General features: G+C 41.1%; 1 protein-coding gene across 1 annotated transcript in view; it reads right to left on the bottom strand.

Annotated features, from left to right (window-relative positions):
• Nucleotides 1-2,361: 2,361 nt before the first annotated feature.
• Nucleotides 2,362-12,386, bottom strand: part of LOC311233191 (gamma-aminobutyric acid receptor subunit gamma-2-like) — a gene marked incomplete at its 3' end in the record, with an annotated part of 672,918 nt that continues 662,893 nt past the window's right edge. The window contains exons 9-10 of the mRNA XM_084320108.1: nucleotides 6,051-6,074; nucleotides 2,362-2,640 (exon numbers count right to left, since the gene is read on the bottom strand). Of these exons, the coding sequence (XP_084176234.1) occupies nucleotides 2,362-2,640; nucleotides 6,051-6,074 (303 nt within the window). The remainder of the gene's footprint in view (nucleotides 2,641-6,050; nucleotides 6,075-12,386) is intronic.

The raw sequence follows: 12,386 nt of genomic DNA on the forward strand, positions 1-12,386 counted from the left end.
TTCAGTGCCTCAGGAAACACTTTTTCTCTTCAAAGAACATATTTTGACAGGCGTTTTTTGAGACAAGTGTGTGCAGATCACAACATAGAAAACACAAAAAGCAACAAGATCAAACTTCATTACTACATATAACAAAAATGTGTCTCTTTGATATAAATGACAGCATTCTCCATTTCTTTTCAGGGGCTATAACAACATAAAATACAATTTATTTCAAATAAATTAATAAATCCCACAATATCCCACATTATCCAGCATAATACAATAATTTGAATATGACATACTGTAAGAATGCTGAAATAACAAAATATATACCCTTTTGCAAAAGGGCTTGATACATGTTGCTTTCCCTTTATAGGTTATGTACATACTGTAACGTCATGTGATTGACACCTATTCTGAGTCCAATTGAAGCACTGTCTTCATTTGTTGCATATAGTGATGTGTATGAAAGTTGGACTTCAGGCGCTTTATTTAACGTGTTTTACATCGTACACTCAACATTCACAATTGACCCATCTCAAACCCTGCCCTCTTTTCTCCATCCTCCAATCACAGCTGTTGCAGTCGTGATTGGAGGATCGAGGGAAAGAGGGAGGAGCTTAAGATATGTCAATCCGTACTCTCTAGTTGTGTTCTGCTCTTGTATATTATTCATAACCGGGGGGGGATAAAGGGGAAGAAAAGTAACTTTTGCCCAGAATTAGACCTTTTGATGAGTTGTCGGGAAAAAAAAGTCAGATCATTTACATTTCCACAGTGTTTCTCCTCAAAGAGAATGGATGAGAGAAAAAGTGTGATAGTAAGGCTCGCAATTATTTTCTGGTAACAAGCTTTTTCACTTCCACGGAGCTGTCAAGTTCATTAATATTTCAGAAGTCTTGCAAGAAAAAAAATAAAAAATAACATTGACACAGATGAGTCCTCCTTCTACTGCAGTCACTTCAAATTGTCTCATGGCTTAAATGTTTGTGGCTGTCGATTGGCATTTGCATTCACTTTGAACTCCTCTACCCAGTATGTGAGGAGACAAAGCCAAACCATTGTCAATGTTGTTTATGTTATGTTATACCGTTGCTAATCAATCTTTGTGTTTGTTTGTTGTTTGTGAGAAAATGTAATGTTGTTGTACCATTATAAGCTTACGTTACCAGAAGACTTAACTGTGTCTCTATTTAAATTATGACTTTCAGCCGCAAATACTTGGGGAGCTATAGGATAAGAGGTCCATGTAGTCTGTAATCGTAATCGTAACTGATAGGATGATAAACTGATTGTTTAGCCTCAAATTCTGGGCTGGAATTCCTACAGATATGAATCTCAAAGCAAAATATAAAAGCTGAGTGCATTTTTATAATTTCATTTTAGACTTTTCAAAAAAAAGTACAGTTAAATCCCAAATGATAACCAACAGTGCTCTTTTTTTGTTTCCATAGCCAACAATAGAAGACCGTAAAAATGATAATGTTTGGCCTGCAAATGGTGCATGCAATAAATGTAAACCACTACATAGGAGTAAAGTATATACAGTGTCTGTACAGATGACCATTGATCATAAATAGCATCGTCTAAATTCTCTGACCACACGTGGTAAAGGAAATGTTCAAAATTGTGCTAACCAATTAGCTGAATGAAACCTATCAAAGTGAATCTCAAAACCATACATTACTGTTTAACATAGCTCTATTAAAGTGGTTTAGATTTTGCTTATTTTGTACGTTAGATGGGTTTAAGTTATGTAACAGCGATTAACCACCGTGTGAGGTGAGGTTGTAGGCTAATGTCAACGAATGATCAGAAAACCGTTAGGTGATTGATAGACGTCTAATTAGTATATCAACTTATAGTGCCACTGTTACCTTAGAAAGAGGAAAAATACCCTTGTTTTTGGACGTTCACAGGTTAAAAAGGTGGGATATTGTTTTAAAGAACCCTTTTTTGAAAGAAATATCAAGTAAAAAAAAAAAAAGAAAAACAATGATAAAGAAAATCCTCCTGTGTGATACTATGTCTGTGGAATCAAGTCATGCACAATAACCGAACTCAGGTGCTTGCTAACCCTCAGCACAATCATTACTTTCACTATCATCAGACCCCTTCATGCCAGCTAGTTAAAATGCTACAACATTGTCCGCATGTTCAGATAACCAATACTGGATGGGGAAAATAGAAATTAATAAATGTTAAAAATCAGAAGACATCATTGAAACAATATTAATAACACTAATAAAAAAAAAAAAAAGTATTTCAGTGGGTCCCCTCCTTTCGAAATGTTTCTTGCTGGAGTAGAGAATGTATGCAATGTTAATGACTTGTAAATAAGGCTGGGCCACGCCAAAAAAAAAAAACACACACGATGATCTAGAGATAGAGATAGGAGACCCAGTAGACCAGGTTGAAGAGACCGAACGCGGTGGGGAAGAAGATGCGCGCGTAGGAGTCTATCTTGGCGATGCGGATGTGCAACCGGCCGTGCCGCCAGGCCCCAGAGCGGCAGTCCTCAAAACAGCAGAAGAAGCTGGTGCAGTCCTTCCCGTCCAGACACTCGTAGCCGTACTCCTCGTCCCTCTCCTGCATGTGCGTGGCGTTGTTCATCTGGATGGCTGTGGCAGAGCGCGGGCGGATGTCCACAGTGGGTGTCTGCTTTTAAACAGGACAAGATAGACACATGTTAGCCACGACAGAAATGGCGACGGGACCGATTTATTCCCCCACTCTCACTCTCACTCTCTCTCTCTCTCTCTCTCTCTCTCTCTCTCTCTCTCTCTCTCTCTCTCTCTCTCTCTCTCTCTCTCTCTCTCTCTCTCTCTCTCTCTCTCTCAGTCTTCATATTCTCTGTTGTTAGTCAGTAATTTGCGCATGGACCCTTTTAAAGAGAATGTCAGGGAAACACCAATAGGCCCATAAGCAGCACCTGTGGTTGTAATTAGTAAGGTCTGCCGCAGACAATGGGCCATTCCCTGTGGAATGCATCATGCAAATTACACCTCTGGGTAAAGTGTGTGGTATAGCTGGTTCTGAGCCTATTTTTTATAGTATGCAGTAGGGGTGGGAATCACCAGCGGCCTCACGATACGATATTATCACAATACTTGAGTCACGATACGATAGTATTGCGATACTAAATATATTGCGATATGCTGAGTATTGCGATATTAATATTGCGATTTGTTACCTTTTTTCAACTGCAAAGCAAAACTTTGTCAACATGTTTTATCTAATAAAATAAAGTTCAGTCTGTTCATCTCACTTCAATAATTTTTATTGCAGAACATGGTCTTTTCTCAAGCAGACAGATGTCAACACTGTAATCTGTGTTGCATGTACCTGACAAACTGAACTGTTTGTATTACAGTCATATTCCAACTTAACTGAATGCACATGTGTGTGTGTGTGGACTACTGTACTATTACAGGTATTGAAATGAACAATGCAACTTCCTTATACAAAAATAAAGAAAATACAAAAAAAAGAAAATAAATAAAAAATGTTTCCATGAATAATTAAATATCGATACTTGGCATCCCTGTATCGATACAGAATCGCCACACAAAGTATCGCGATACTACTACGTATCGATTTCCCCCCCAACCCCTAGTATGCAGCTATATTTAGCATTCTGATGCTTTTAAAAAAAAAATTACTCGAATGGTGGTACTGCCGCTGCATGGAAATAAATAAAATACTAGGAGGGAAGATCGTAGCAAAAGTGTTCCCCCAAAGCTAAGCAATGTGCCTTTAAATATATATATATTTTATAATGACTCATTGAAATGACATAATTCTGGGTCTGTGGCGGATGTCATTTGTATGGCTTTTCACTGGAGGAGATTCAGGACACATGGTAACTGGCTTATGATACATCCAGGGGTGTAAGCCGAGAGATCAGGAGTGTGTTGTTGGCAGAGATGCAGCTACACATCCTAAGTGTCGTTCCGGCCTACTCCTCCTGCTGCTAAATGGGTTAAACTGAACTTCCATCGCCAGCTCCGCTCACCACTTGAGGACACAGGCCTTTAATTTGTGAAGGGTTCTAAAATAGGACAGTGACATCAGCAAGTCCTTTTGCTCTGTCAGTCTCAGGGGAGACAATTAGTATTCAAATAGGGCATTTTCCCTCCACTTTTTAATCTCAAAATGCCATGACACCTTTGCACAAATGGGAATGTTGGCTTCTTTGGGGGATTAACTGCTTCCCCCTCGGCAAGAAGTCGAAGTTTCCCTGAGCTGGCAGGTACACCGGGTGTTATATTTCAACCTCAATGTTGAGAAATACACTGTGATTCTTGCGTGTTTCAAAGGCCAACCTCTGGGAACTTACATCGGCTTTCCTTTCAGAGAAGTGCCGCTAGCTACTAATTTACATGCTTCTTTGTGTCTCTTGTGTTTCTTATTTTTTTTCTAAATATAACTTACACTGAGAAATGAATGTAATAGTAATGTACAACATTTATTATACCGGGTATTGTAAAAACATGCTTGCTACTATTCATCAGATAGTGTAACCCTAGTGTTCTTTTTACAGGCATATCAACATACGTTCAGGCCTTTGCCATTTTAGTTTGAGGTTACGGCTAAAAGCATGCATCCTGGAAAGCTTGAATCTCATCCCTTTTGAAAACGACACATAGCCATGAACAAAAATACATTGATTAGTTTCAAATACATTGCTCTGGTTAATTGACAGCCAGTTCAGCTAATGGGGGTTAGCAAAGCAGGGTTATGTCACTCAGAGGGGAGTCGGTAGCATTGGGAGGAAGCGTGGCATATGCCCAAGCAGAAGGAGAGCAGACACAGATCCTGCCGCCTGGCTCGGTGAAGCCAGGCTGTGCCGGGTGGGTGGGGGGAGTTAGCAAAATAAATATTAAAATTAAATAAATACACACAGACACAGTAGCATTGTTAGCTAAACGGGATGAAAGTAGACTACCTCTCAGATGAGCTGAACAGATGGAAACACTCAAGATCCATTCTCGTGGATCCCTTCCTTTGTCCGAGTTAGTTTGCAAAATGTTTCAAATACGATTTGTGTTTCCATAAGATAAACGGTAAAACAGTAAAAAAAGATTTTTTAAAGAATATATGTATATATATATCATACTGTACCCCCCCCCCCCCCCCCCCCCCCCCCCCCCATATATAATTTTCTCCTTGGTGAATTTATTTAAAGAACAGATTATTTCCTCTTAACTTCTGTGTTAAATTGAAATTAGTCCCCCCCTCCCCCCTCTATCCGTTCACTTTCTGGTAGTTTAAAGATTACCATGTGTTAATCTGCTGAGCGGACCCATGCTCTCTAATTAGACTCAACACGGCATCTGGGTCGTCTATTTCAGTCGGTTAAGCCTCAGCTGACTCCGTGGGAAGCGCGGTTGAGGAGCCCGACCGACAACCAGCATCAGTCTTTACATGAGAAACAGGGAGACGGAAGGAAGGGGAGCTAATGTCGATGTAACACAGGGACGCGTCGTGCTCAACCGAAAACACATACGGGACGTGTTACCGGCGCGTTGAAAAGCGACAAAATAGCGGCATCTCGACGACACGTGTGCTTTTCTGACACGTCCTTAGCACGCCCGTACGTGTTGTCCCGTGTTATTTTAACACCTCCTTTCTCGAGAGCGCGATCAGAAAGAGCATTATGAGAGAGAGAGAGAGAGAGAGAGGAGAGAGAGGGGGGAGCTACTGTATATGAAGATGTTCACACTTATTACTGTACATTTTACAGGATAGTTGTATATTTAAGATTTTAGAAAGTATATACAGTACATACATAACGGACCGTATTTATTCTTTATTTCTATTTTATTCTTATTTTTTATATTATTATTCTTATTCTATTTTAGTCTATTGACTACCTAAATGTTTATTGTTGTTCAATGTGAGCGATCTGCAGTGCCGAACTTCCCTCGGGATCATTAAAAGGATTTATATTCTATCTATTAAACAGACACAATCAGTGGGGCGTGGCGGTGGGGGGGGAGGGGGGTGGACGGCGGCAGCAGACACATGCAGTCAGTGGCAGGGAGACACACACAGGCAAAATGTACCTTTGAGGAAAAGAGCCGGAGGAGCTTTTGTCCGAAAAACAGGAGACAAAGAACATGAACGTGGAGTTTGAAAGAGAGTCACACGGAGTAGGAATAAATGTAGAACAAGACGACGACAAAGTAAACAGACAAACAAACACGCAGGCACACTCACACCAACATGCACCACGCACACACACACACACACACACCACACACACACACACACACACACACACACACACACACACACACACACACACACACACACACACACACACACACACACACACACACACACACACACACACACACACAGAGTGTATAGCAATAAGATATCTGAAAGTGGGAAGAGTATGTTATACATAAATGCATTCATACAGTACATATAAACCACTGGAGGGGGTAGATGGTAAGATATTAACTCTTTAGACCAGGTGCATCTATAAATATCTACCACTGGTACACTGTTGTAATGATATATACGATCATGGAAGCGGGCAAGCGGCATGTTTTTTTGTGCAATATATAGATGTTCTTTATCAGAATCATCTGGGGGGGGGTGGGGGGAAGGAACATTATTAGTTTTTTTTTTACATTAATTGAAATCAAATGGATCAACAAAACATGTTATCAGTTCCAGTATGCAGACAGTCAGCATACTGCTTATAAATAAGCTGCTGTTGTGTTAACACACATTACACCCTTCAGAAAATGTATCACACCATGAAATAGGACACCCTCTCAGCTCTTCAGAGAAGCAGAACTACACAGGACTCAGAAAGGCTGTGAAGTACATGTACCTTTATATGTGACAATAAAACAAACTTGAAACTTTAGAACTTGAGGGCTTATATGAAATGGAAATAACTTTTCAACTTTTTTTCCCTCGTCTCTCTTCATTCCTCAATCTCCTTATTCATTTTATAGTCCTAACTATTCATGAAGATCAAAAGGATTTCAGTCAAAGGCTTCCTTTCCTTGCCTGCTCCCTCCTTTGTGCATCCTTGGCAGGCCATGTGAGGAACCTAGAACCTCCCCCTAAGAGACGGCGAACTGGCATCACCACCTTCAGTTCATTACTCACTCATCCAGCGATGCATTCGCTTCAGGCTCCGCAGCAAGACCTTGGTTACACGGAAAGTAGAGCGTTTTACACCCGCTCCACCCAAGTTCCAGTATCCAGAGCTGTGAAGGAGCCAACTCCAGCCAAGTAGAGTAAAGTTCACCACCTTGCTATGGTCTGGCTGTCTTTCTCCTATAGGTGCACACTGTTCGTGCTGGCCCGCGTTTAGTCTCGCATTTTAACTTCTCGACTTCTAACCTCTAGAGAGTACTGTACCAAACCCTTGACTTGGTCTTCACCTTTTGAGAATCAGGCCAAGATAAAATGGATAGACAGCAGACCAATACATAACAGACAGACAGACAGACAGAAAGACAGACAGACAGACAGACAGACAGACAGACAGACAGACAGACAGACAGACAGACAGACAGACAGACAGACAGACAGACAGACAAGACAGACAGACAGACAGACAGACAGACAGACAGACAGGACAGACAGAACAGACAGACAGACAGACCTCAACAACTAGTATAGTGGAATCTCCTGATGTCTTGTGGGATGGAGGTCCCTATAAGACACTTTCCTCTGTCACACGACCACCGTGGTCTAAATCACAGCCGTGGCAGATGCTTGGCCCTGGATTAAGGACAGGTCCAGGCTGACAGATGCTTGGCCTGGATTAAGGGACAGGTCCAGGCTGACAGATGCTTGGCCTGATTAAGGACAGGTCCAGGCTGACAGATGCTTGGCCTGGAATAAGGACAGGTCAGGCTGACAGATGCTTGGCCTGGATTAAGGACAGGTCCAGGCTGACAGATGCTTGGCCTGGATTAAGGACAGTTCCAGGCTGACAGATGCTTGGCCTGGATTAAGGACAGGTCCAGGCTGACAGATGCTTGGCCTGGATTAAGGACAGTTCCAGGCTGACAGATGCTTGGCCTGGATTAAGGACAGTTCCAGGTTGACAGATGCTTGGCCTGGATTAAGGACAGTTCCAGGCTGACAGATGCTTGGCCTGGATTAAGGACAGTTCCAGGTTGACAGATGCTTGGCCTGGATTAAGGACAGGTCCAGGCTGACAGCCTGACAGCGTTGGCCACCGAGTCACACGAGGGAGATGCTCCCTTAGGGGCACTAATCAGCATCAGAGGCTTTGACAATACTGCAAGAAAACAACTAGAAAGTTGCTGAAATCCTTCACCTGAAGGCTGTTGACTATATGGAACGCATCAATGCACATTCTGATGAAACCATGGGGACAGGTTTCTTTTTCTTCATGCTAGATACTTGTCTGCAGTGGTGGAAGAAGTACTGCAGTTCCTTCACTTTAATGAAGTAAACGTAGAAATACCCAGATAAATGAGTATTCTGGTAAAAGTAGAGAAGTAATTGCTATTGAATGTACTTTAGAATTTTACTGCCTAAAGTAAATATATGCATTCTACATGACGTTTGTGTATTCCAATTTCAATCCCATTGACTTCTAAAGGTTATGTTAAAGTGGTTGTATGTGGTCCAGTTATGCTGCTCTAATTAAAGGTTATGTTAAAGTGGTATGTGGTCCAGGTATGCTGCTCTGATTACGTCCTCTTGAAGTTGACAGGCTTCAAATGTGAAAGTATATAATCTTCATACTGTACGTTTTTGCCACCTTGTCTTCAAAGTAACTAGTAACTGATGCCTTCAGATAAATGTAGTGGAGTAAAAAGTACAATATTTCCTTTGAAATGTAGGAGTACAAGTATAAAGTTCCCTAAAATGAAAATACTCCCGTAAAGTACAAGTAGCTCGAAATTGTACTCAAATAAAATACTTTCCACCATTGATTGTCGGAGTTATTACAATACTAGTTACTGTTTTGAGTAACACTGGCAGAGCGGATGACCCGTTTGATGGAGTTCCCGGGAAGAACACTCACCGGGTTCTTCCTCTTCTTGTCCTTCTTGGCACTGGGCTTCCGGTTGCTGACGAAGTAGTGCAGCGTTCCGTACTCTATCAGCGCGGCGAAGACGAAGATGAAGCAGACAGAGACAAACAGGTCCATGGCCGTCACGTAGGAGACCTTGGGGAGGGACTTCCGGGCAATGGTACTCAGCGTGGTCATGGTCAGCACGGTGGTGATGCCTGCGAGAAAAGAGCGCATACTGTTCAGCAAATGTCTGTCACAGACTGAGACCCCCAGACCACGCTCAAGGAACTAGTTGCCCACACACGAATAAGACAGGACATGAGCGTTTTGTGAGGCACAAAGCACCCTTATGATGTATTGCCGGATCTTGGTGCCAGCCAGGTGAAGTACGTACCTGTTAATTCTATTTGTGATGACATCACCTGGCACCAACATCAGCCAATAGCAGATTGCAATAGCAATAGCAATAGCAATAGCAATAGCAATAGCAATAGCAATAGCAATAGCAATAGCAATAGCAATAGCAATAGCAATAGCAATAGCAATAGCAGTGGCAATAGGGAGGTGTGGTCTGACGTCACTTTAGTTTCCCACACAGCTATTGTAATAATTCTGCCTCATGAACATTGGCAAGCTTTCCATTTTTGCACAAAATGAGTTCCCTTCTATCACTAACATTATTGTTTAAGCATTTTTGGTTTAAATAAAATTATACGTAATTATTTTACGATTAATTGCGAATTGTTTCATGTTGAGCTATAGATTGTGGATGAATACACACACAAAGGTACACCATGCCAATGTTCATGCTTTATTTGTTTTAAACGAGACAATTTAGAAATGTGTCCATTGGAAATATGCAACTCCAAGCGAGGTGGACCGGCCGGAAACAACAATGACGTAACCACTACACCTCCCTATAGCAATAGCAATAGCAATAGGAATAGCAATAGCAGTAGCAGTAGCAATAGCAATAGCAATAGCAATAGCAATAGCAATAGCAATAACAATAGCAATAGCAATAGCAATAGCAATAGCAATAGCAATAGCAATAGCAATAGCAATGGCAATAGCAATAGCAATAGCAATAGCAATAATATCAATAGCAATAGCAATAGCAATAATATCAATAGCAATAGCAATAGCAATAGCAATAGCAATAGCAGTAGTAGGAGTAACAGTAGCAGTAGCATTAGCAGTAGCAATAGCAATAGCAATAGCAATAGCAATAGCAATAGCAATAGCAATAGCAATAGCAATAGCAATAGCAATAGCAATAGCAATAGCAATAGCAATAGCAATAGCAATAGCAATAGCAGAAGCAGAAGCAATAGCAGTAGTAGCAGTAGCAGTAGCAGTAGCAGTAGCAGTAGTAATGTATTTAACCATTAGATGGCAGTCTGAATGGATACATTTGTGGTGTTGTTGCTCTTTAATGTCACAATAACATGCTTTTTAGCTATATATGTCTGTTTTTGTTCCCTATGGCTCCAACCCAGAGTTGAGGACTTATTTTGCCTTACTGCAATGACAATACAAATAAAAAGGGCAATTTGTGCAACGGTCATGGAGGCAGTGGCCTTGGTTGGACAGATGTACACACACACACACACACAGGTTTCCGGCTCGCCTGTCCAGCTGACCATCCTGGAGGAGCGGATGGCAGCAATATTAACTGTCATCAGAGTTGAGAGCCTAATAGAATGCTGTGGTGTAGACATTATAGTGCATTTTTAATGCATGGAAACAATGTTAGATGTATCAATATAGACAGAGGCCACTGATCCTAATAATAAATCTCAATTCAATTACAAGGATGAGTGCGAAAATAACACGAGAGGCACTGGACTTATTCCACTTTTCTCGGGAGCCTGTGTCACGCAGACGAAATTATGTTGCAAGTTTGAACACGACTATCTTGAGACACGCTTCAGTTTGGTGCAAACCCCTCCCCATGCTGTAAGTGAACCGGTATTGAGCCTCCTAAGACCAAGGGTGAGTTTGAGGTGATCATTTGGAATATTTATTTAAAACATGGAAGAAGATAATATATGTGACTCTAGGACTACAGTATATGTCAGTATCAGTATCAGGACCATCAGTATCATAGTTTAAATTGGATCATACCGTGGTATTATCTAAGTACAAAATTAGTGCCAGGTAAACAGAGCAGTCACTGATTGACTCTAACAGAGGGACGCAAACTACTGAAGATAAAAGACTGATTGGGTAAACAGAACAGACACTGATTGACTCTAACAGAGGAACGCAAACGACTGAAGATATACGACTGATTGGACAAGACATACATGCCTGCTTTCTATCAACCATATAAACTATCCTCCTCTAATGTGAGAAATTCATATTAGAAAACCCACTACAAATTCCAACAGCTTGGGTCACGTAACAACTCAGGAAAGCCTGGAGGGACTGGTTCTTCCATTTGAAAGGGAACACCGTACAGTATTATACTGTACACTGCAATACAGTATACCTGTATGTGACGTGCTCTCACAGAATCAGTCGGAAGTCGCAATGGCACATTTACATAGGAATGCCTTTGACAATGACGGACTTTTGTCAGTTTTGTGCTTTTAACAGATTCTAATAAAACAACCTTGGCTGATCTGTAATCTGTATTTATGTAATTTGTATATAGATAATTAAATGTAATGTGAATATATATATATATATATATATATATATATATATATATATATATATATATATGTAACTAGTACAATACATATATACAATATTCCTGTGGTTATTAAGGTTAGTTTAAAAGCATATAGCTGATGTACAGTAATATCATGCAGATTATCCATATACTCACAGGAACTGATGGAAATCAAACTATTTAGTAATAATAATGGCGAATAATTACTCCAGAAGACGGATCTCTGGAATGCTTTATGGATTAGTGGAGGGACGAAACGGATTACAAAATACACAGAGAGAGGCTGTATAATTGCTAGAAACACTTGACCGTGTGACGTCTGAGCGTTACGCCCATACGCGAGGGCTGTTTCACTCTCCCCCTGATCCACATGGTGGTTTTGAGTTCAGCCGACCTCGACATAGAGGTCGGATATAGAGACATACTAGTATCCCTCTATCATTATCCACCATCTGTGATATCTCTCTCTCTGTCTCTGTTTATTGACAGATCTCTCTTCTCATTCTCTCTCTCTGGTCTCCCTGTCGCGTTGATGATGTGGATGGGGGCGTGGCCACGACACACAAGGAAGTAACCTTTTAATAAAAAGCGCACACACTGACAGATTGCAGCCCCCAGCAGTGACATACTAACACCAACAGACAGCTGCTCATCAACCACCAGCCAGCCAGCCAGCCAACCAACCAACCAACCAAC

Source organism: Notolepis coatsorum (genome assembly GCF_963971535.1).
Source record: "Notolepis coatsorum genome assembly, chromosome: 8".
Lineage (NCBI taxonomy): Eukaryota > Metazoa > Chordata > Actinopteri > Aulopiformes > Paralepididae > Notolepis > Notolepis coatsorum.